This window comes from Dipodomys merriami, unplaced genomic scaffold (genome assembly GCF_024711535.1).
Source record: "Dipodomys merriami isolate MVZ:Mamm:240054 unplaced genomic scaffold, mDipMer1.0.p SCAF_91, whole genome shotgun sequence".
Lineage (NCBI taxonomy): Eukaryota > Metazoa > Chordata > Mammalia > Rodentia > Heteromyidae > Dipodomys > Dipodomys merriami.
This window is the reverse complement of record NW_027206524.1, coordinates 3,931,667-3,957,145: the sequence shown is the minus strand read 5'-3', so window position 1 is coordinate 3,957,145 and position 25,479 is coordinate 3,931,667. Positions and strand designations below refer to the sequence as shown.

At 37.5% G+C, this 25,479-nt stretch overlaps 1 protein-coding gene across 3 annotated transcripts in view; it reads left to right on the top strand.

Annotated features, from left to right (window-relative positions):
- LOC138821344 (protein NPAT-like) overlaps nucleotides 1–19,126 on the top strand; it is a 29,846-nt gene extending 10,720 nt beyond the window's left edge. For 2 of the 3 annotated variants that reach the window (XM_070013502.1, XM_070013500.1), the window contains 15 exons: nucleotides 193–265; nucleotides 2,210–2,250; nucleotides 3,124–3,348; nucleotides 4,214–4,301; nucleotides 5,497–5,584; nucleotides 6,085–6,176; nucleotides 6,258–6,345; nucleotides 6,994–7,090; nucleotides 7,860–7,988; nucleotides 9,983–11,647; nucleotides 13,374–13,489; nucleotides 13,564–13,672; nucleotides 15,784–15,844; nucleotides 15,953–17,069; nucleotides 18,356–19,126. In XM_070013502.1, coding sequence (XP_069869603.1) covers nucleotides 193–265; nucleotides 2,210–2,250; nucleotides 3,124–3,348; nucleotides 4,214–4,301; nucleotides 5,497–5,584; nucleotides 6,085–6,176; nucleotides 6,258–6,345; nucleotides 6,994–7,090; nucleotides 7,860–7,988; nucleotides 9,983–11,647; nucleotides 13,374–13,489; nucleotides 13,564–13,672; nucleotides 15,784–15,844; nucleotides 15,953–17,069; nucleotides 18,356–18,433 — 4,067 coding nt within the window. In that variant the 3' untranslated portion in view covers nucleotides 18,434–19,126. The remainder of the gene's footprint in view (nucleotides 1–192; nucleotides 266–2,209; nucleotides 2,251–3,123; nucleotides 3,349–4,213; nucleotides 4,302–5,496; nucleotides 5,585–6,084; nucleotides 6,177–6,257; nucleotides 6,346–6,993; nucleotides 7,091–7,859; nucleotides 7,989–9,982; nucleotides 11,648–13,373; nucleotides 13,490–13,563; nucleotides 13,673–15,783; nucleotides 15,845–15,952; nucleotides 17,070–18,355) is intronic. The other variant, XM_070013501.1, reaches the window with a different exon arrangement.
- Nucleotides 19,127–25,479: the final 6,353 nt, after the last annotated feature.

Below are 25,479 nucleotides of genomic sequence, written 5' to 3'. Positions count from 1 at the left end.
ACCTACAGGTTTTTTATACAGGTCCATTTCTGTTCATCATGTCAACATCTGTGTTGCTTATGCAGACAGCACACTTGTTACTTTGTAGCCCATTAGCAAGCATAACATAACAACAGTTGTTTTCTGTGATTTGCTGTGTGTTTCTTCAAATTGAGTTTTCTCCAACTGGATATATTTTCTCTTTTGCTTTAGAAACATCAAATGACGTCCCAACAATAATGTCATCACTGTGGAAGAAGTTAGACCACACACTTTCTCAAATCAGGTACTAAGCTTATTAAAATGTATATAATGCCTTTAGACTATAAAACACGTTTAAATCTTAAGATCTACACGGTAGCTTATTCATAAGACCTCTAATTTTAATATTGTTTAAGAGGCTAATGTTTCTTTGTCTTTTGTTTGGAGAATTTGAAACAAATTGTATACTTCTAGTAAAATGTTTTGCAAATGAGAAAATTAAGATATTGTTTAGCAACTTAGAGGCAATTTGGGCTATAAATTTTGTTTTGTTTTTTGTTTGTTTTGTTTTTTTGTCAGTCATGGGGCTTGAACTCTGGGCTTGGGCACTGTCCCTGCAGTCTTCAGCTCAAGGCAAGCGCTCTACTGCTTGAGCCACAGTGTCACCTTTTTTTTTTTGGTCAGTCATGGGGCTTAAACTCTGGGCCTGGGGGGCACTGTCCTTAGCTCTTCAGCTCAAGGCAAGCACTCTACCACTTGAGCCATAGCGCCACTTCCGGTTTTCTGGTGGTTTGTTAGAGATAGGAGTCTCACGGTTTCCTGCCTGGACTGGCTTTGAACCAAGATCCTCAGATCTCAGCCTCCTGAGTAGCTAGGTGTGAGCCATTAGCACCCAGCTGGGCTGTAAATTTCTTAATCCAACCTACTGTCCATTCCCTTTTGTGTTCAGAGAATACATTGTGTATTAAGAGAAATAATGTGTTGAGTCCATGCTTTCTTTGTAAAGAAAACAGGCTTGAAGGATAAGGCTACTCTAGACTTACCCACCTATAGTACCAAGTTGATCATGGTATTAATGTTCTATCTTTCCTGGTTCCTAATCTTAGAATGTCAGTGTCAGTCACTCTTGGAAGGATGCCAGCTCTACCACTGCCAATTTTTATAACAACTCTTATTTGTTAAGCATTATCTCTTTAGCATCCTTACTCTATAGCTACCAGTGACTATCCCATCTAACTTCTGTATTACATCTTAATGGATGATCTATCTAAATTACTTAAATTATCATCTCTGACTTCTCTTTCTGTCCTTGCAAATAATCAAAGTGTTCACAGTTTTGCACCTATAAACACAGTATATGTTATTGGGATATTTATTGACAAGCTATAACTTTTTTTAAAGAATTTTTTGTTTTGTATTGTTTTATGCCAGCACTATGGCTTGAACACAGGGTCTGGGCACCCTCCCTTAGTTTTTGTGCTCAAGGCCAGTGCTCTACCATTTGAGCTACATCTTCACATCTAGTTTTTTGGAGACTTATCTCCAAATAACCAGACTTCCTTCCTGGGCCTGCTTCAAACCACAATCCTAGATCTCAGCCTCCTTAGTAGCTAAGATTACAGGCCCAAGTCACAAACACCTAGTGAAAAATTAAATATTCTTATCCAAGTTTTATCTGGATAAAGTATTGTGTGCTTCATTCATTTCAGTAAGTTGGTGGCTCTTGTTGATGAGACTTATTTGATACATTTTCTAGGAAAAAGTATCTTACCGCTTACCAAATGCAGTGGTGGATAACTTAGTAGAAAAAAAAACACTTGTACTCTTTGCTTTTTTTCCTTTTCAAAGGTTAGGTAAAGTAATTTCATAGCCATAAATTTGGTCAAAGTACAATGTTGTTTGTCATGAACTTTGGGATTCTGAAGTATTGATGCAAATGAAATCAAGATTTTTTTTTGGGGGGGGGGAAGCATCTCTATAATTATACAGTTGAAAATGTTATCCTTTATTCATAGCTTACTTAAGTACATAAAGTTCCTAAAATCAAGTTACACTATTAAAATTACATTGTATGAGTGTTTGTAATGTTACTTTTTCTGAACGAATCTGAGTTTTCCCAGAAAAATGTATCTTAAGACAGCTCTGTTACCTTTTATTCATCATATAGTTCAGGTCTGACTGAACAAACCAGAACATTATCTCATCCACAAAAGATTTTAATGAGTATTTCCTTTGTTTTACTTATTAGGAGCATGCAAAGTTCCCCAGGATTTGCTGCTCATCAGAGAGGTAGGTATTCAACTTTAAATAATGTTCAGAATTCCTTCCAATTCAAACTAACTGTCTAATCAGTATTCTACTTAATACTTACGCTAGATATATATTTTACTGAAGTTACATTTGATAATTACTGAGTTACACATTCTGATTTTTATATAATTATGTATAGAAATCATATATATATATTAACTAGCGTTTTCTCATTAGCTATCATCTAAAAACATCTTATTCTATAGTCTTGAGTTTAATTTGTGGGGTTTTTAACAGTATGAATTGTAAGAAACAGATGTACTGCTGGATTTTGAATTTAAATGAATTTTAGGTCTTTGTGAAACTAAATTCAGTTGATTTATTTATTTATTTATTTATTTATTTTGGTCTAGTCGTGGGGCCTTAACTCTGGGCCTGGGCATTGTCCCTCAGCTCTTCAGCTCCAGGCTAGCGCTCTACCACTGAGCCACCTTCCCAGCCCCATCAGTTGATTTTTTTTTAAGGGTGTCTTTTAGTCTATAAATATACTAATTGTGTTATATATTGTTTGGTAATACATTGTATTGATTTATTAAAATCCCAAACTATAGCTGGGCACTAATGGCTTATACCTATAAACCTAGCTACTCTAGAGGCTGAGATCATGGTTTGAAGCCAGCCGGAGCAGAAAGGTTCATGGGACTCTTTATCTCCCATAAACTATGCAGAAAAAGCCAGAAGTGTTGTGCTCAAGTGGTAGAGGATTAGCCTTGAGCAAAAGAAATTCAGAGATAGTACTCAAGCCTTGTGTTCAGTGCCATGACTAGCACCAAAAAAATAAAATAAAATAAAAATACCCCCAACAACTAGGCCCTTTAGAGTTAATTTTGTAATAATGTTGATGTGTTTCAGCTCGAACTAGAAATGGAATTGCAGAAATCAAACGACAGAGAAGGCTTGCATCTCAAGCAGCTCCTGCCACTTCAGAAGTACTGATTTTGCCTTACGTTTCAGGACAGTTTACCACTGCTCCTTTGATAGCTACACAAGATGGTAAATCTGCTGGCCAAATTACAGCTCCATTAAAGTCAAATTTTGTAGTAGTCAGCAATTCACAATCACAAGATATTGCAACTAGTAAGTTTACATTTTGTTCTCTTCAATGTTGTTAATCAAATTACACAAATGAGTTGATCTGGTTTTTTTATACTCTTCGTAAAGAATTATGGGGAAAAATTAGAAGTGGAAACTTACTTTAGTTAGCTTTGTCGCACAATAAACATAAATAAAATCCAGAAGTCTTTTAATCTATAGCTTTTCCTGTTTATAATATTGAAGTCCAGCCTTGAATTCTGTTCTAATTCTCTATTATATGGCATTTTTAGAGAATATCCTGCTATGTTTGGTTTTAAACAGAATATACTTGATAAATTTCACTCCTTCCTTACCTTCCTTAATGCCGGTCTGTACCAGATTAAGGAATATTCTTCCAGTTCATTTCATCTCTATGTGTTGAAAAATTTTTTTTTTATTCCTAGCTCAGTTATAGAGCTAAAAATGACCTTAGAGATCATGTAGTATATCTTGCTTCTTGTATAGTAAAAACATGGTCATTGAAGCAAGAAACTAGATCTTAGTTGCATTAGGATTCAAATTCAGGAGTCCGCTCTCATTTCCCAGTCTTCTATGTTGTTCACGAACATCTCCCTCATTTCCATCTTTAATTCAAATCATTTTCTATACTCAGAGTTTAGTTTATACTTCTTCCACTGCCACTTCTTTTTAAAGTGAGAAAGCCACACTATATTACAAGCCATTAAGGGATTGTGACTATAATTCATTAATCTTAATGTAATGTCTTTTATAATGCTACGCACACGGTAAACAATCAAATGTTACTGAATTTAACACAAAATAATAATCAGTATTTAATGCTTTTTATCTCATTGGAAGTTTTGTAAACTGTTTAGCTTCTTTGGCTTACTATTTTGTTTTCTTTTAGATACAGCTGGAGAAGCACTAAATACCGTTCCTGGTCCTCAGGAAAGGAAAACTCATACCAGTTTAATGTCTCCTGGTAGAAGAAAAAGGTAAATGCTTTTTGATAGAGGACATATTGTTAGTTACCAATTAAAACAAAAGAATTGCATCAAATTTACATTGTGAATCAGGTGCAGGATCTGATTAAATTCTTGGGGTAATCTATTACATGGAATGTGTATAATGACAAAACACATATCTGTACACTTTTTTTTTTTTTTTTGCCAGTCATGGGGCCTGAACTCTGGGTCTGGGCGCTGTCCCTCAGCTCTTCAGCTCAAGGCTAGTGCTCTACCACTAGAGCCACAGCGCCACTTCCGGCTTTTTCTGTTTATGTGGTGCTGAGGAATCGAACCCAGGGCCTCATGCTTGCAAGGCGTGCGCTCTACCGCTGAGCTACCTTCCCAGCCCATCTGTACACATTTTAACGTCCCTAAAGCTGGATTTCATCCTTTAATCAGTGGTATATCAAAGTTTCATTGGGAATTTTTTTTTCCCCTCTAATGCATACACAATAATGGTATATCTTAAAACTGATAGTATTTCAGACTTTTGAGGTAAGCATTGTTTTAAATAAATAGGTGATACCATTACATTTCATGATATGTAAACACACTGAAGTTTTAATTAGCTGATAGAATTGTTTCAGGTACAGTTTTCAAGGTAAGCCCTTTCTTTTATCTCTGAAGACCTTCAAGAAAGATAAAAGTTTTAAAAAAATTTTCCTCATTTCTCATCTGCTAACCCATATAATTTTTGTTGTTTTTTGTTTTTACTGAGTTATCTCCAACTCAAGGCTTACAATTTCAATGGTCCTTTCTCCCCCCACCTTTCAGGACTCCTTTTTTGCAAATATTGTCAATTAACCACATAACATAGTAAAATAGCATTATTATACATCTAGTATTTATAGAAAACTTGGCTTTTCTTCTTTTGACTTGAACAAAAAGAACATCTTTGTATGTGCTTTGTATATGCTTTATTTCTCCACATTTTATTTCGTTAAGCTTAATAACGCAATTGATCTTACACCATCATAAAGTGGGTGTAAGGATCAGAGCTTCATACTAAGACTCCATAGCCAGCAAATGTAAAGCTAGACCTCACATTGATTTCTTCCAAGTCAGTAATGGATTTTCTACTCTTCTGTGTAACAGTAAATATCTGTTCTTCATGATCTTAAATTTTAGTTGTTTGTGTTTATCACTGGACCTGTTAAACATAGTATTTTAAAATGTGTTTCAGTGACTCACAAAAGAAAAGTTTCACTTTGTCTGGGCCTCATTCAACCATACGGAATTTCCAGGATCCAAATGCCTTTGCAGTAGAAAAAGTAAGTGGCCATTCCAAACCTTGCAACTTGAAATGATTCCTGAATTTAAAGCCACTGATACCTGTACAAGTGGGTGTGTGTAGAAAAATACAGTTTTTCGTAAGACTGCAGAAGAACTGCCTTGGGATAGAGTATCAGAGATACGGACTGTGAGTTAGTATGTGAAGAGAGGATACTTGGGCAGTTTACCAAATAAGAAACATTGACACATTTAGAAAACTAAGTTTTCGGTTGGTAATACAATATAATAGGACATTCACTGAGACCAGATTATTAAAGACTTTGGCAGTGAGCTCAAGAGCATAGACCTATATTCTTTAAGCAATTAAGAAAGAGTTGGTGAATGATGTAGAAATAGTCCTAAATTGTAAAATGTTGTATTCATGTTTTAATATGGAGGAGACACCAAAACATGAGTTTTTGCTGGCTCAAGGGAATTTTTTTTCAGACAATAGAATATTCTTTCCTAGCCTTCTATTAATATCAGCTTTGTTTTCCAGCAAATGGTTATTGAAAATGCACGAGAAAAAATATTAAGCAACAAATCACTTCAAGAAAAACTAGCAGAAAACATTAATAAATTTTTGATTAGGTAAGGTAATCTATGCTTAAAGTCCCTAGTTCATACTCCTAATTGCATAACTATGCTAAAGTTTTCTTTCCTATCTTACAGTGATAACAATATTGCTCAAGTGCCTAAGCAAACTGACAGCAACCCAACTGAGCCAGAAACTTCAATTGATGAACTCCTGGGACTTCCGGTATCTATCTATCTCTCTCTCTCTCTCTCTCTCTCTCTCTCTCTCTCTCTCTCTCTCTCTCTCTCTCTGTGTGTGTGTGTGTGTGTGTGTGTGTGTGTTGCAGTTAAAACTGATACTGTTTCTGATTTTAAATTATTTTCTGTGATTTAATGCTCAGAAATATACATAGGTTTTAAAAATCACCAAAGTAATTTAAGTGTAGGAACTGGAATGAATTAACAGTTACATTCTGTTTCCTAGTCTTGCTGTTTTCTTTTTTGTTGTTGGTCATGGGTCTTGAACTCAGGGCCTGAGTCCTGTCCCTGAGCTACTATACTCAGGCCTAGCGCTCTACCACTATGAGCCACAGCACTACTTTCTGGTTTCTGGTAGTTAATTGCAGATAAAGAATCTCACAGACTTTCCTGCTTGGGCTGGCTTTGAACTGTGATCCTCAGATCTCAACCTCTCAGGTAGCTAGGGTTCCAGGGATGAGCATCCACTGGTACCTGGCCATATTTTCTCTTAAATGAGCATAGTGTAATTGGGAAATTTTCTTGAAGGAAATGCTCTACATAGAAAGTAAAAACTGCCAAATGCCTGCTGATTAGTTTTTCTGCTATTAAGCCATGTTAGTTCAATTAAGATAGTGCCTTCATTTTTCTTCAGAGTGAGATCCACATGTCTGAAGAAGTTATACAGGATATATTGGAACAGACAGAATCAGACCCAGCATTTCAAGCACTCTTTGATCTCTTTGACTATGGTAAGTAGACCAGTTTTTTTTTTTTAAGTCAGAAGCAAAAAGGTTCCAGTTTCTTTGCTAACTTAAGCAGAGTAAAACAACATTTCCCAGAATATCAGAAAAAAAATGTCCCATTTTGTTAGAGCAACACTATGGATACAGAGGGGACTTTTGTCAGCTTTGTTTTGTTGTAAGGAAAGTTATGAAAATGGAGAACAATGTTTATTTTTTTCTTGGCATTTGACAAGTCAGCAGAGACTGTTGAGGTCTTCTACAGCAGTACCAGCTCCATTTGAATGATGGAGAGGTATACAAACTGCTTTCTAAGGATCTAAGCCAACAGTTCTCAAAGGATAGTTCTCCACACCAACAGTATCAACATTTATATGAAAAACTGTTAGATATGCAAATTGATGGGTCTTCCAAAAGATCTTAATATAGGGGATTAAGTTTAATAACCACCAGTTCTAGCAGATATAGTGGCAAATACCTGTAATCTTGTCACTCCAGTAAGCTGACAGAGTAAAGTTGTATTGAACCCCACACTTACAGACAAGCTTTGTGTAGGCCACAACATAGTAAGACCTGTTTAAAAGATAAAATAAAACACAAACACAACACAACAGTCTGGTGGAGAAGTCTTTGTATATATACTTACCAATGATGCACAAAGCAGATTTTAATACCACAACTAAAATCAAACTTTAAAATTTGTTTGGCCACTGCCAAGCAATACTACCTCATGTTTATTTTTAATTTGGTCATTTAATTATTTCCTGTTCCTTAACAGGTAAAACAAAGAATAACAAAAATTTATCACAAAGCATTTCCAGCCAGCATATGGAAGTCAGTACTAATATTGTCCTGGCAGAAGAAACAAATCCAGCTATTAAAAGCTCCTTTGAAACAGAAGAATCTGGTAAGTATGTGATTTTGTTAATATTTTCGATCGAAACAGAGAATTTCAAAACTCAAAACATTCTTTAAATTGGAAGTAGTTCATATTACTAGTAGGTTATTTTTTACATTTCTAATTATCTCTCCATTAATAAAAATGACTCCTAGGTTTTTAGTACTTTAATAGGTAATTTTTAGTATCTATTCCTTAAATGCAGTAGATTTATGGTATGCATGGTTTAATAGTAACAGTGTTGACAAGGTAGACAAAAATCTGTAACAATAATTTTAGTGAGGCCCATTCTAACCCCTAATCTGCAAAGGTCACATGAGAGAAGTCATTGAGCCAAGTAAGGGGGCCCAAGTGAGAGTACTCAGCGTCTGTATCTGTCATGTAGGAGTTGGGGAGGGGATTGTATAATATAGTGATAGTCTTGAATTTTAGAATATCTTATTGTACAGTATAACAGATAATACAGAAGTACATAATAAAATTGTATGTGTCCCATTGAATATCTGATCTAATCAGCCAAATCAAGGAAATACATATACAATCCTCTCCTGAGTTAAAAAAGGAAAAATGGAATATTGCCAGTGCCATAAAATCCTGATTCATAACTGTTCCCTGTGTGCTTCTGCATCCCTGTTCCCCAGGGAGGACTATCATCCTGCCTTGCTGTACTTTTTGCTTCAGTACCACCTCTGCTCCTTGTCTGAGTTTTGCCATCTTTTCTGTTCACCTGTTTTTAGAAGTCATCACCTCCCACCCTGTATAAAAATATTTTTTAAAAATACCAATTTTCCACACCTTATCTTCAAAAACTAGTTCTGGAACATCTTTTTTTCAATCATCTGCCAGCAACCAAGTTCAGTCCTCCATTTCCTCTTAATCTGAACTAGAATGTAGTGTATGCTTCTATTATATGTAGAAGTTGAGCTTCATTTAGCTTCACTTTGGACAAAACCAAACTTGAAATCTTGTTTTCTTAGTGAATGAGTATTAAATAATTTATATTCCATAAAAAAGACCCTCATTTGCATCCCTAACACTTAGAAATAAGAAAGAAATTACCTACACTGAATTTATGTGACCTAAACATAGTTTCCCTTATTCTCCCATGTAATAAGGATTTGAATGGATTCTACCTAGTATTTTCTCAGTGTCGCCACTTTGATAGAAGTCTGATTTGTCTGGGTCTTCCCTGTATTTTATCATATTTGTTCAAGTTAACATTTTCTATCCTGAATAGTGACTGCTATAAGATTCTGTTTTAAGTGCTATGTTGATTTCCAAAACACTTTTAACTCTTACTTTGTCTGTCATACTTCCTTTGTTTCTCAAGATCATCTGACACAGCACCTCCTTTACAACATTTTATTTCTTGTCCCATAGGCAAAAAGAAGTGCCTTTTGTTCCTGTGCTATTACAGTTTTTACCATGCTTTATTATAACTTTCTGTTCTATATCTGCTTCCCTACTAGACTAATCTCTCCAAGATCAGAGACTGGATCATTCATCTTTGTATTCCAGAACCATGCATATGGTTGGTCTTCAGTAAATATGTGTTGAATGTTAAACAGTACACACAGATCATATATTGATAATGCAAAATGTTCCCCCTTCATTCAACTTCTAAGAAAAAAGATCAATAGAAACAGTGGAACACTGTTGAAAAGTCAATGTATTGAAACAACATCACCACCAGTACTACCACTGTATTTCTAATAATGTGTGGAGCCAATTGTTTTTATTTTCTTCATTTTTTTGTGGGTTTTTCTTTTGTTTGATTTTTTTTAACCATACTAGTAAATATTCGATATTTTTAAACTTCAATTTTTCATTCATGGTGTCATCTGTTTTTGAAGAGTCTTAGAAAAAGATTGACACTTGGTTAAAAAGGCATCAGTAAGAATAAAGATTAGTACTTCCTTAGCAAAATAGGTTGTACGGTAAAGATGAGTGCTTTGGAAATAAACATATTCACCATGTCTTTCCATCATACTGGTATTTTGCAGATGGTCAACCTAGTCAGCCCCCATTTTGTACATCTTATCAGAATGAAGATGTGTTAAGTGCTTTGAAGAATGACAACGACCATGATGTGTTAGGACAGAAAACACAGGAAACTTTTTCCCAAATAGGCTCTAGCATCCAGAAAAAGACTTCTAAAACATCTGTACCTACTGAACAGAAGTGTAATCTTGACATTACCTTTGAGTCAGTGGCAGCTCTCAGTGACTTCAGCCAAAGAGGAAGTCCTGATGCTGCATGTAATCAGCATTGTACTGAATTGTACACCAGTCAGATGCCCACTGGAACTGAAATGGTTATGGAGGTTGAGAAGACCTGTTTGTCCCCAAATATACCGAATGAATGTCAAGTACAGCCTGATCAGCCTGATATACCAATTACTTCGTTTGTTTCACTAGGTGGTGAAACCAACAATGAAAACTTAATTCTCTCGGGGAAAAGTTCTCAACTTTTATCCCCAAATACTCCAGTAACTGGAAAGCCATCTAAAAAAAGTCAGCTTTGTGAAAATTCTAATAATACAGCAAGACTTAAGACAAATTTCCATAGTGCTAAGTCACCAGATTGTAGTGAGACTCACAAGAATAAAGTTGAAAGTAATAGTATACCACCAGTTGCAACAAAACAACTACCAAATTGCCAAGATAGTTCTTCACTTGAAAGTAAAATGTTACCTATAACTGTTGAAAGCCCAGGCTTAGATATATCTGAGCAAGTAGAAATTTGCCTGGAAGATCCAGTTTCTCCAGTGAAACAAGCACCAAATGATCCAGCATCAATTGAGTTAAATCCTATGGAAAATGAAACTGAGCCACACAAAGCGGAGAAAGTTATTTTGTATTCACAAGAGCCTTCATCTTCCATGAAAGAAGATGGAGATTCTCTTTTTCTCTCTCTGGCTGGAAATGAAAACTGTGGCGACATAGCACTGATGCCTCCAGAAAGCGATCCTATAAAAACTAGTCACTCTCCTTCAGAAGCCGGCATTTCCTCCATGGGGAATTCTCACCCAGAGTCCCAAGGTACTGATGATAAACCTTCCAGTGACAACTCAGCAGAGTTGGATGCATCAAATATTGTTTCTCTTAAAATTATAATTAGTGATGATCCATTTGTTTCCTCAGATACTGAACTTAACAACGCCGTGTCTAGTATCAGTGGAGAAAACTTACCAACTATAATTTTGTCTTCTCCTAAGTCACCTGCCAAAAGTGCAGAATTTGTTAAAAGCTTATCTTCAGAAGAACCGGCAGGTGCCATTGTTTCTGTTGAAGTTGGAGATTCATCCTCAGCAGAGCAGAGCCTCTTAGTACTCAAACCTGAGGACTCAACAATAAGCAGTGCTCAGAATGAAGACAGCATTGCTTTCTCCACCAGCGTTACCCCGTGCGTTTCCAAGGATGGAGGATACATACAGTTGATACCTACCACAAGCACAACTTTTGGCAATTCAAATAACATTCTGATAGCTACTTGTGTGACTGACCCAACAGCCTTGGGAACAACTGTCAGTCAGTCAAATGTTGTGGTATTACCTGGGAATTCTGCCCCTATCACGACACCTCTTCCTCCACCTCAGTTACAGACCCCACCAAGGTCAAACAGTGTGTTCGCTCTCAACCAAGCCGTGTCACCAAACTTTTCACAAGGTAACTTTAAGAGCATAACTGGAAATGAAAAAAGCTCATCACGTAGTACCTGTTGAAACCCATTGACAAAGGAGTTGTTTTTAGTTGTTTCAGTCCTAGTTTTCCAGGCATTTGTCTTATATTTGGAGAGACTTTGAAAGGCAACTTGAAATTTCTCTTCCATAAAACTCTCCTAGCCAGGCATGGAGGGAGGATTATGATTCGAGTCCAGCCCAGGCAAAAAGTTACAGAACCTCTTATCTGCAAAACAAGCTAGGCATGGTGTGACATGCTTGGAATCCCAGCTACTTGGGAGGCAAAAGTGGAAAGGACCTTGGATTGAGGGAAGTTCAGGCAAAGTTAATATGAGATCCTATTTGAAAACAAAAAAGCAAAAAATATAACTAGGGCATGGCTCAAATGGAAAAGACTGCCTAGAAATAGTTTCCAGTAATTTCTCTTCTACCTTGCAAAATCGAGAGTCCTGTCTTAAGAACTGAATTGTTCAGAGGAGGCTTTGTGTTCATCACAGGCTGTTTTATATGTAGGCAGTGCCGGCATGTTCACCCTTGATTGTGAACTCCTCAGAAGTCGAGCTTGTGCACAGCCATCCCCATTTCCATATGTAAGAGTTCTCAAGTTCCTCATACCCCTTTATTTTTGTTTTTTAAACTTAGGCACACAGATTTGGTTAAATTTAAACATTATCTCCTTCAGTTCTGTCTTACAAAGAGAAGCTAGAATTGGTAGCAAGTGTGGGGATTGAGCCAAAGCTTAGAGAAATTTAGAGCTGATAGAAAGGAAGGGCAGCAGCATATACATGCACAAGGCACTTGAGCGGCTGGAAGCTGTGACTGAAAGTGAGGAAATGCATCTGACTGTAGTAGTAAGTGTTAGGAAAAAGCCAATTTATAGGGCACGGCTAAATTGCTATAATCACAGTGTGATTGGCTAATAAAAACTATGTAGTCGGGCTGGGAAGGTGGCTCAGTGGTATAGTGCTTGGCTTGCATGCATGAGGTCCTGGGTTCGATTCCTCAGCACCACATAAGCAGAAAAGGCCAGAAGTGGTGCTATGGCTCAAGTGGTAGAGCACTAGCTTTGAGCTGAAGAACTAAGGGTCAACACCCAGACCCAGAGTTTAGGCCCCATGACCGGCAAAAAAAACCAAAACATGTAATCACAATTCTGACCCAGTGGTTCTTTGTGGTTAGCAAATACCTATGCCCTTTTTGACCAATATTGTTAAGACAACCTGTTGCAGTTATAAGCCTAGACTTAGGTCATAAACATTCAGTTGACTCTATTTCTGGCATAAGATTAATACTCGAAACATGTAACTGTTGAGTTTCACTGTTCTTTTGAGGAGTCAAGATGTAATACATTCCAGCTGTATCCTATACTTGCTTATGCTAGTGTCCCATGCCTAAGTTCAGTAACACCTTAATTTTCGGATTGTCCTTTCCTTCATTTGTTAGTCTTGCTGTTCTTAAATGAGTTTTTTAGGGGAGAAAGAAGGAAGGAGTGATATGGACCAAGAAGTATTGTACTCATAGCCTGACTTATGCAATGTAACCCCTTTGTCCAACTACTAAATACTAACAATAAATATAATGCACAAAAAGTTTGTGTTAGATTGTCAAGGTGGGATGTTCATGACATTTATTTGAAAACATGAATTACTTTGATACCTTATGCCAGAAGATGAGAGGAAATCTTCTAATATGAGTTTTCTTTTATGATTTAGGCTCTGCTATCATAATTGCTTCTCCAGTGCAGCCCGTACTCCAGGGAATGGTGGGGATGATTCCTGTGTCTGTAGTTGGTCAGAATGGAAATACCTTTTCTGCCCCTCCTCAGCAGGTAAGATTTGTGAGTTAGAAATGGTGCAGTGGAGCTTCACAGACACAGCATAATCGATGGCTTCTTCTCTCTAGGTCCTTCATATGCCTTTAGCAGCACCTGTGTGCAGTACAAGTATCCCTCAATTCCCTGTTCCTCCAAAATCTCAGAAGACTCAAGGACTAAGAGCAAAGCCTTGTACAGGTATCTCATTTTTTTGAGGGTGATTTTTTTTTAAGCTACTTATATCAGCTTTATACCCTCATACTCATTTGTTTGCAGCAGCTGTTTTGATTTGGAATACTTGGTGGTGGTGAGACTATCATAACTTAAAGCTTTGTATTCTCTGTTGTTGCAACTGTAATTGAACAACTTTAGTTCTGATAAAGTTCTTCCTTTGTTAAATCTTTAACTTTTGTCCACGCCCTTAGATTGTTCTTAATTTCTGTTTCTCCTGATAGCTTTGAAGTGTTTAGTAAATTCCTTGTATACTTACATGGAACTTGAGAGCAGTACTTTCCATTTCTTAATTTATATGTGAACTACCTGGGATCTTGTGAAATGCAGGACTGATTCAGAGTCGGGAGTCCTTCAACAAGCTTTGAGCAGCCAGTGCTGCTGATACTGATAAAAACTGGATAGCAAGGCTGTAGAGTTTGTAAATCATTTTCCTTTATCCCTTATATTAGCTATGGCCCAATCATTTATTTACCCATATCAAAAAACCAAGAGTAGCTGGGCGCTGGTGGCTCATGTTTGTAATCCTAGCTACTCAGGAGGCTGTTCAAAGTCAACCTGAGCAGAATAGTTGGTAAAAGTTTGTCTCCAAAATAACTAACAAAAAGCCAGGCTGAAGGCATAGCTCAAGTGGTAGAGTGCTGATTTCAAACCCCAGTACCAGGGCTGGGAAGGTGGCTCCAATGGTAGAGTACTTGCCTTGCATGCGTGAGGCCCTGAGTTCGATTCAGCATCACATAAGCAGAAAAAGCCGGAAGTGGCGCTGTGGCTCAAAGTGGTAGAGCACTAGCCTTGAGCTGAAGAGCTGAGGGACAGTGCCCAGGCCTAGAGTTCAAGGCCCACAACCGACAAAAAAAAAAAAAAAAGTACCAGCAAACAAAAACCCTGATGAATATTTGAATTAGGAGAAATGTGATAGTACCTAATACATTCAAATATTCATCATTTTTCATGTAAGTTATAGCCATAATAACTTACCCTGGCCTCCCTTATTTTCTGTTTTCTGTTTTTGTTGCTGTTGTTTTTTGGTCAGCCATGGGGCTTGAACTCAGGGCCTGGGTACTGTCTCTGATCTCTTTCACTCAAGGTTATTGCTCTACCACTTCTTTTTTTTTGGGGGGGGAGGGGGGTCTGGTCATGGGGCCTGAACTCTGGGCCTGGGCGATGTCCCTCAACTCTTCAGCTCAAGGCTAGCGCTCTACCACTTGAGCCACAGCACCACTTCCAGCTTTTTTTTTTTCTGCTTACGTGGTGCTCAGGAATTGAACCCAGGGCCTCAAGCATGCAAGGCAAGCACTCTACCACTGAGCCACCTTCCCAGCCCTCACTCTACCACTTTGGGCCACTGTGCCACTTCCATTTTTCTGGTGTTTAATAGAAGTTACGAGTCTCACAGACTTTTCCTGCTTTGGCTGCTTTGAACTGTGATCCTCAGATCTCAGCCTGCTGGGTATCTTGAATTTAGGCATAAACCACCAGCACCCAGCTTCTTCTTTGTTTTCTAATTAACACCTGAGTCTGTGGGTTCGGTATTTACAGATTCAACCAACCACAAGTAGAAAATTTTCAAGGCGGGGGGAATTATCTCCATGTTAAAAACATGTACAGAACAACTATTACATGGTATTTGCCTTGTATTGGGTATTGTAAGTAATTTAGAGAAGATTTAAAGGATGGGCAAGTGCAACACCATTTTTTCATAAGGAACCTGAGCATCTGTGGATAGGGTCATTAGAACCATTCCCCTGATGACAGCAGTGCTTTGGGTGCTGAATGGAACATTGTAATTCTTAGATTTACTAAGACTGCGTTCATAATACGTGCCTGAAGTTGAAGCAGGTCCTTAGATTTATATGGCGATTTCCTCTGTAAAGTAGCTGCGTGGCCATTTTATAGATACTTTAACAAAGCTACTTGAAAAAGCCAGTATGTGAGAGTGTTTTGCTTACACATAACTGTCCTTTAGATGGTCTTATACAGTGTATAATAATGTCATTGGTTTCCTCTTCTTTCAGAGGATGTTCCTGTTTTTTTTTCAAGAATGTTTGTTTTCTAATGAATTTGTTCTGTACTTCCAGGAAAACAGGTAAATAATTTGGCAGATTCGTCAAGTTACTCAGTTGGATCTCAAGTACAAAGGTGAGCATAAGATAGCTCTAGCATAGGTTACTGAATGCTCAGATTAAAAGCAAAAGGTTCCTTTATGTTACTGGAAACATTGTGGGGTTTTGTTTTTTGTTTTCGTAGAACTGAACTTTCTGACAAGAATATGGCCACAGAACTGGGGAAAAAATTGGAAGAAAACACACTTGTGCCCTCTGCAGAGAATTCAGTCCCCGCTGGCAAGCCAGTGGAGCGCCACAGGCGTGTGCTCTGTTTTGATAGTGCTGCTACTTCTGTGACAAACCAAAAGGTGGTCTCCCAAAATAAAGACAGGAGTGAGATTCTCTTTCCTCACCTTGACTCACCCATTGTGTCCTCCACCTTAAAATCCCCCTCTAATAATGGTTTCAAAAGAGAGAGAGAGAAAACCCCTCTGCCCAAGATTCTATCTAAATCAGAAACTTCCATTGGCCGGCATAACACCGTAAGAGAAACTCAACCTGAAAAAAAAGTTTCACCAACAGAAATGGTGCTTGAATCTTTCCATAAAGCAACAGCTAACAAGGAAAATGAATTATGTAGGGATGTAGAAAGGCAGAAAAATCCAGACACTTCAAAACTGCCTATTGGGCAACAAAATGGGAGTTTACGAAGTGAGAAAACTATATCTTCACTGCAAGAATTGACCAAAAAACAAGCCACATCCTCGAACAGTAAACATGTTTCAGTAGGCACAGCTGTGAAGGATCTGAAACAAGAACAAACGAAATCTTGCAATTCTTTGATTACCACAGAAATACTACAGGACGTTCAGTTGCATAGCCCAGTAAACAGACTCACCGATAGTGATTTGCCCATACCCCGGACTCCTGGCGCAGGAGCTGGGGAAAAGCATAAAGAAGAACCTACAGATGGCATCAAAGTGCCCTCTAGTCGGCGTTTTGGTGAGGACAGTGGTGCTCCCAAAGTCATGATTCCTCCTGCTGCCTCGGACTTGCCTGCCTGCAGCCCTGCCAGCGAGACGGGCAGTGAGAACAGCGTCAACATGGCCGCCCACACCCTGATGATTCTCTCCAGAGCGGCCATCTCCAGGACTTCCACAACCCCCCTGAAAGACAACACGCAGCAGTTTCGAACATCATCCAGGAGCACCACAAAAAAGCGGAAAATTGAGGAGTTAGATGAACGGGAGCGCAACTCCCGTCCGTCTACTAAAAATCTCACAAACTCCTCAGTGCCGATGAAAAAGAAGAAAATCAAGGCAAGTAAAGTTCTAATCTCAAACCACACCTTTCCCTTCCCCCCTTCTCATATTCAAGAAGTCAACTTTTTTTTTTCTTTGCTAATACTACCTGATCAACTCTTAATCAAGACAGTGTGTCCTGATTGACAGAGAGATTGTACCATTGTACTCACAAGTTGTCCAGGTGAAACAAGATTGTTTTGAAACAATGGCTAAGGCATTTATAAACATCTCCCTGGGGAAGTAAGAGTTTGTCATTAAAAATGCAAGTTTTTTTGTTGTAGTTTTTGTTTTTCCTGAGAATGATTGAGGTATGGAAGATTGGGAAAATGCTGCTAATATCTAATTACTGAGTGAAATTCTACTGTGCTCCTTTCATACCTAGAGGTTTTCTTCATGTCTCTTCTACCATCCTCATTGATGTGAATGTGGAACATTAGAAAAACTCAATTTTTCTGTGAGGATCTGTAGAAAGCAGTGTAGTCTATAGCATTGATGAACCAAACCAGAATCACTGGGGAGAGAGAGAGAGAGAGAGAGAGAGAGAGAGAGAGAGAGAGAGAGAGAGAGAGAGAGAGAGAGAGTGTGTGTGTTTTAGCTTTTTAACAAAATATTGAAGATACTTGGGATGTCATAGAGGAAGCATAGTGTAGAGGGGGAACAAATCTTAGTTTGGTGCTCGGCAAGCCTGGCTTTGATGCAGTGTCTGCTCTGGTGCCTGTGTGACAAACTGGTTTTGTCTAGCTTCTCTGATTCTCAGCCTCATCGTTGAGCATTAAATGTACCATTGTTCCTAGCCTGTAGTTGTAAGAATAACTAGGGTGAATATAAACTAGCTGGTGCATAGTCAATGTTTGGAATTTGATACATGCCTGAAACTTTTTAATATCTGTTCAGCTTTTTAAGGTATATAGTTTGACAGTAATGGCCACTTTACAGAAAGCATGTTGTTTTGTCTCATATCTGTCGGGGCTGGGAAGGTGGTGCTTGCCTTGCATGCATGAGGCCCTGGGTTTGATTGCTCAGCACTAAGTAAACAGAAAAGGCCGGAAGTGGTGCTGTGATTAAATGGTAGAGCGCTAGCCTTGAGGTGAAGAGCTGAGGGACAGCGTCTAGGCCCAGAGTTCAGACCCCACGACCAACCAGAAAAACTATCTGTAGGATTAAAATTCTAATCTACTTAATCTATCTTAATAGGACCCAGTAAAAAGAATTAAAGAACCCAGTGTACGGTTTTAGGTGATTTATAAAGAAAACCATCTGATCTTGAGTTAATTATTTTCCTTTTTTTTTTGTTTTGACAGAAAAAGAAGCTACCTAGTTCATTTCCAGCTGGAATGGATGTGGACAAATTTTTGTTATCATTGCATTATGATGAGTAAAGCACTCTGACTATATAAGAACAGTATAGCATTTAGAACTCTAATATAATCCCTTTAACATGAGTGTAGGAAATGGGATGCTGACGGAATCTGAAAAGGTGACCTGCACTTTCATTGTACTGAAATTTCACTTTAAATCATGCTGTTTCTGAAGCAGCTACCTAGTTTGTAAATAGACTTCCTTGAAATAATTTTATTTTGGCAAAAACGTTTGCAGAAATGTAAGTAAAGCCAGTCTGCAAAATTGTATAGCTTTTGACCAGTGCATATTGTAAATATTGTACATATCTTGTTGAAATAGAGGTTAAATTAGCCTAATGTTCTTACACTGTTTTGTTTTGTTTTGGTTTTTACTTGTCATGATCCCTTTCTGAGGTTTATTCACAAAAGTTTCTTACTCCTTTTGGAGGAAAATGATGTTTGTCTTTAGAAATTACTTTCAGTGGTTGTTTAGTAAGATATTTGAATACATAGCCACTAAGTAAAAACAAATGGGTCACCATCTTGACTGGTAGTAAAGTATTTAATCAGAAAGCAATAGTTTGGTGGACTGTTTTTCTAGAGTCAATACTTTATAACCCCTTTATCACCTCATAATTGTAGTTTTAAAAAACTATATTCCTGAAATTTTACACTTTATTCTTTCTGGTCATTCTGTTCTCTTTGTTTTAAAGAGAGAATTTTTGTAAACCATTTGAGTGTTCTGACCTTTTCATTTATATCTTTTAAGATCTTTTACAGAACATTAAGTGGTTAAGACTATTGAGCCATAAAAAGTTGAGTTATGTAATAGTTGAGATTTATTGGTATATATAAAATTTCCCCTAAGCATCGGGGATATAAAGAATTGCACTAATTCATAGAATTCTTCACATAGTAGTGACCAATGCATATTTAATTTAAATCTTGTGTTCTATGTTAAAACTTGGCTTGGAGGATTACCTTCTGGTGTCCTTTTAGGAAGTCACACCCATCATAAGATGTAAAAAGACAAATCCTAGCTATATTTTAATCTTAAGTTTCTCATAAAATGGATAGGGTGTGTTAAACAACTATATCTATACTTACATCTAGCGCATTGTTTGTTTCCCTTAAAGTGTTACAGTTACTCTCAAAAGATTCTTGTGAGGGGAGTAAGAGAGGTGCCTTCTCTATTGGACTCATACAACAGACAAGTTGACCTGGTTGAAACTTTTAAATAATAGAAATAATTAATACCTGACCAATTGTGCCTAGATATTAAAGTATGTTCTCAAGTGCTTTCTGTTTAATTAAATGTCAGTATATTAGGATTTTTTTCTACGGGTGTATATTTTGTTAAAATGTCATTTTCCTCAACCATTTTTTGTACTGGGCCTTTAAAAAAATAAATACATCATACTCTTAATGCAACAGTTTTCAAAGTAAAAACGATGTCTTCTTAATTGTTGGACTTTACTACAGAAATTCTGTTGTAAGAAATTTTTGATGTGACAGTGGGCCATTCCTAAAAACACTAGCTATCATGCAGTTAATATTTCTATATATAACTCAGCTTGGTATTATATGACAGGTTTGAAATAAATATTTTCATTACCTTCACAAGTTTGAATCTATATTGGCAAGCTTATCCAGAAACGTTGTTTAAATTCCCTTTGCAAGTCTTTTTTAGGCATTCACAAAATACTGAAAATTAGAGATTTTCTTATTAAATTATATGTGCTAAGTACTGAGAATTTATATACAAGTAAACCAAGTTAATTTTCTTCAGGATTCCTTGTGAACTAGGCAGGAGCCTTTAGGTGGAGTCCAAAGATAAGTTGTACCAGAATATAAACAGTAACCCTCATTCCTTATTTATGATTTGTGTTGGTCCTGAGGCTTGAATGTGGGCCTGGGTGCTGTCCCTGAACTTTTTTGCTCAAGGTTGGCACTCTTCCATCTGAGCCACAGCTCCACTTTTTGGTGGTTACTTGGAACACAAGTCTCAAACATTTTTTTTGCCTGTGCTGGCTTCAAACCACAATCCTTAGATTTCAGTCTCCTGAATAGGTAGGATTACAGGCATGAGCTACTGGCGCCTGGCCAGTAATCCTCTTTTAGCTTATAAAATGTAATGTTCTGAGCTTTGGTTGGATTCTGGTACCTGGTAGCCCATTTAACAGTCAGATGGTCCAGTGGCTGCATTTCAGAGTGAAAGTGTACCACCAAAGACATCATCACCACCTATGACAACCCAACTCAAAACTATCAATAAGTCAGGCATCATCATGTAGTGAATGGTTAATGTAGTCCAGGCATGCCAAATCTGAGAAGTAATGTAGTTAAAACATTTTGTTATTTTAGCCCTAGATATTGTTGAGAGTCCTGTAGTATTTTTAAATTCCAAATGAGAAAAGCACTCATCAACTTTCAGGCCAAAGATGGCATGACTAGGAAGGAACTGAAGGTTGATTTTTTTGATAAGGTAACTGCAAAACAAACTGCTATGTTGTGCATTCCATGCTGATCAAACCGCTGTCTTCAGGCCCATGCCTAGCTCCTCAAAATTATATGTCAAGATTTACTTTACTATTTTCTTTTGCTTTCTCAAAAAATTCACCATTATGACTCTTGTCTTAAATTTTTTCTTCGTTGGATTTATACTGTAAACATAAACTTCTGAATTTGTTTTTCACTTCATATAACATTCAGCACTTTCCAGTCTTGAGCTACAATAAACTAAAATAGTGACAAGCCATTTTGTAAGTGAACGTTTATATATCCCACTAGGTACTTAGGAGACAGACACTTTAGAGAGTAGAATTACCAGATGAAGAAGTGTACAGTTTTGCTAAATTCTGCCAAAAAGTTTTCATCAGTTTACAGCAAAATGCCATTTCCTTTGTAAAATATGCTTTTTCCTTGACACAGGAAATTGATTCAAATACATGGCTTCTTTCTAAGCTTTTACTATGGTTGTTAAAACTAGAAGTGCTCATAATCCATGTATAATTTTTTTGCTACCTCATGTGAAGAAATGATTAAATTATACTTTTTTCCTAACTAACCATATGGCACAATTTGTTAATTAATAAGTCTTCCTTTCTCTCACTCATGCTTCGATGATTTATAATCTTCCTCATGATTCTAAAATTCAAAAGGTTTTTTCCTGGGCTGGGAAGGTGACTCAGTGGTAGAGTGCATGCCTTGCATGCCAGAGGCCCTGGGTTCGATTCCTCAGCACCACATAAGCAAAAAGAAAAAAAAGCCGGAAATGGTGCTATGGCTCAAGTGGTAGAGCGCTAGCCTTGAGCTGAAGAGTTGAGGGACAGTGCCCAGGCCCAGAGTTCAGGCCCCATAACCGGACCCAAAAAAAAAAAAAAAAAAAAAGTTTTTTCCTTTAAATTTAACATAAAATTCACTCTATAGTAACCTGACTTGAAATGACATGTTAAAGCCTTTTCCATATTCATATTTTGTTGTATAAGTAGCAAGGGTTTGATTAGTGTGCTATTCTGAGGTATATGGTACATTGTATGACTTTTTAGAAACTCAGAATGTTCTGAATTATGAAAGCCAGCCAAGTTTACATACTTAAGATATTTTGGCACATAAAGTATTCTGGGTCATTTGTTAAATCGTCACAGTTTGATACCCATTATTATTATTACTGTTAATATTTTTTCAAATACTCACATCTTCTATAACTGATTAGCTGTAGAGTTAAACAAATTTTTATAATTAAGTTTTTAGAATTAAATGTTCATATTTCAAATTCAAATTCTGTTGAAGTAAGGATTTTAGAAGTACCTGCATGTAAGTTCTCTGATACTACAAGAAGCAATCATAAGGTCATGTAGTAGCAAAAGTTAGGTAGTTCTTCCATCCTCATGAGACTCTTGCTAAACTGGCTGGATATTTTACATTTGCCATTTTTATTTTTGCAGTTAGGTGAGAATATTATTCCCATAATACAGATTTTTTTTTAACAGAGGTATAGTATATAATACACCTGCCCAAACTGTTACACTCATACTCTTCAATGAATTTTTTTCATAAATAAACATTACATATAATCACCTAGGTCAAGACTGGAGTATTGTCAGCACCATAAAAATTCCTCACACTTCCTAATAACGACCAGCCCGAAAGGTGATCCTCCTGACTTACCACAATATAGACTAATTTAAGAATTCTTTTTCTTCGCTGTAATATATTCATGTGTGCATGTGTGTGAACTAGGTTGGACTCAGTCTGGGAATTCCCTGGCCCTTTTTGCTTAAATCTAGCACTCTACCACTTGAACCACAGCTCCACTTCTGGGTTTTAGTGGTTTATTGGAGAACAGTCTCAGACTTTTCTGGCTGGGCTGACTTTGAACTGTGGTTTTCAGATCTCAGCCTCCTGAGGTAATACATTCTTTGTAAGAGTTACTTAAGTGTAATGTTGACTTTAGTTTATAATGTGTGTGTTGTGTAATTATGAGATTTGAATTCAGGGGCTTGTACCTGCTAGGCATTATTCATGGTGCTTTAAGAATTTACAGCAAAAATAGTTATACCTAGGACTGGAGGTGTGGCTCAAGTAGTGAAGTGCCTGACTAACAAACAAGAGTCCCAGAGTTTAGTGCCCAGCACAAAACAACAACAAAAAAAACTGTCTGTCCAATTTAATTAGGTGCTGTTCTAGCACTAAAGTATTTGAATTAGCTGTGCACCTGGTGGCTCACACCTGTAATCTAGCTACTCAGGAGGCTGATATCTGAGGATTGTGGTTCAGTGCCAGTCTGGGCAGGAAAGTCCGTGAGACTCATCTCCAATTAACCACAAGAAAACCAGAAGTGGTGTGACTCAAGTGGTAGAGCATTAGCCTTCAGCTAAAGAGCTCAGGAACAGTGCCCAGGCCTAGAGTTCAAGCCCCAAGACTGACAAAGGGTGTTTGAGTTAAGCCTATGAATTTATTATTCTATTAGTCTTTCTAGTGTGTACTTGATGAACATAGTGAATAACTAAATTTGGCTTGTAGGGGCTGGGAAGGTGGCTTGGTGGCAGAGTGCTTGCCTCACATGCACGAGGCCTTGGGTTGAATTCCTCAGCAAAGTGGCAAAGCACTAGCCTCAGCTAAAGAGCTAAGGGACAGCGCCCAGGCCCAGAGTTCAAGCCCCAGGATGGACCCAAAAAAAAAAAAAAAAAGATTAAATTTGGCTTGTGAAAGTTTGTTTGCTTCTAATAAGATTGTCTTTAAGACTGAAACTTTCTAGTTTTATCTGTATATTGGGAATAATAGTGTCTGCCTTACAGGATGTATGAAGTCAATATAGTAACTGAGCCTGCGTAGATCAATCTGGGACAGGCTCTTTTTGTTTTTGTTGTTGGTCGTGGGGCTTGAACTCTGGGGCCTGGGCGCTGTCCCTCAGCTCTTCAGCTCAAGGCGAGCGCTCTACCACTTGAGCTACAGCGCTACTTCCGGTTTTCTGGTGGTTTGTTGGAGATAGGAGTCTCATGGTCTCTCCTGCCCTGGCTGGCTTTGAACCGCTATCCTCAGATCTCAGCCTCCTGAGTAGCTAGGATTACAGGCGTGAGCCACCAGCGCCCGGCATGGGACAGGCTCTTAGAAGTCACTGTTCTTGCAGTAATTTTTTTTTTCTTTTGCAACCTTCTGTTCCTTAAAACTGAGTTGTGTAAACCTATAGCCATTTGCTTACTTCATACTCCAAGTTTTTTCTCCCCAATTTCTTCCAGGCTGATTTATCTACTCAAACTTTGAGCTTTTTCAAACAAAGTCAAATAGGACATTTTTACTCATTTTTACATGAATTTTTTTTAGGTTAGATGAGATTTTTTTTTTTGGACAGAAAAACCTCTTAACAGATGTGGGATTTGAGAAAAGGTGTCCTTGAACTTGTCATCCTCATGTGTCAGTCTCCCCTGCAAGTAGGGTTATAAGCGTGAACTACCACGGTTGGTTTATATACTACTTTGATTGTTTTTTAGGTTTTTGGTTTTGTTTTGACAGTACTGATTGAATTCCAGCTCTTGCTAAATAGCTGCCCTACAACTTGAATCACCTTTCAGGTAAGGGCTCTCATTGTGTTCATAGATGATTAATCCTGTTAAAATTAATCTCAGACATAAGTTTTTCTTTGTTTTGATTATGTCCAGTGCATATGCCATAACTTAATTTTGAATAATCTTTATATAAAACTGTTCTTTTTCTAGTTACAGAGATGAAGAGACTGTCTATAAATGATTGATAACCAGAATGCACAGGGAGTTTAAAGAAGTCCTAAAGAATGAACAATTTGATAAGTGGGCAAATGAACTGAACACACACTTTTCAAGAGGTACAAATGGCCAATAAATACATGAAGGAATGCTCAGCATCTCTGGCTATAAAACAAACAAAATAATGGTGAGATTTCATCTCCAATCCAAATGACAAGAAGACAATCTCAACTAATGCTGACAAGGATTCAGGGGGAAAGGAACCCTCATACTGCTAGTGGAAAGGTAAACAAACTAATGGAACCACTACGGAAATCAGTAAGGTGGTTCCTCAAGAAAAAAATCTACCATGTGATCAGTAATACCACTCTTGGGCATATATGTGAAGGAATGTATGTCAAGATATAATAGAAACACCAATAGTCAAGTGAGGGAAACAGCTCAGATGCTATACAACTGATTGAATCGAGAAAATATGGAGTATTACTCATAAGGAACAATGAAGCTGGCCTTTAAGGGGAAATGGATGGATCTGAAGACCATATTACCCAAGGTAAGCCAGGTTTAGAAGAACAAAGATTGTGCATTTTCTCATGTGGATGGTAGACCTGAGAATAAACACAGTAAACATAACAAGGTTTCGTGTGTGTAAATTATATATACATAATATCTACACATTTATGTATGTACACATTGACTTGAGATTAGAAGAATGGTCCAGGATCTGAAGTACATTGCATCTGTGAATGGAGATAGTAAGACCAAACCCATTAAGAGCTGTTGAATAATAGGGGGACAGGTCAGGTCTGATTAGTACTATATGTGCATGTTGAAATACCACAGCAAATCCTTTTGAACAGG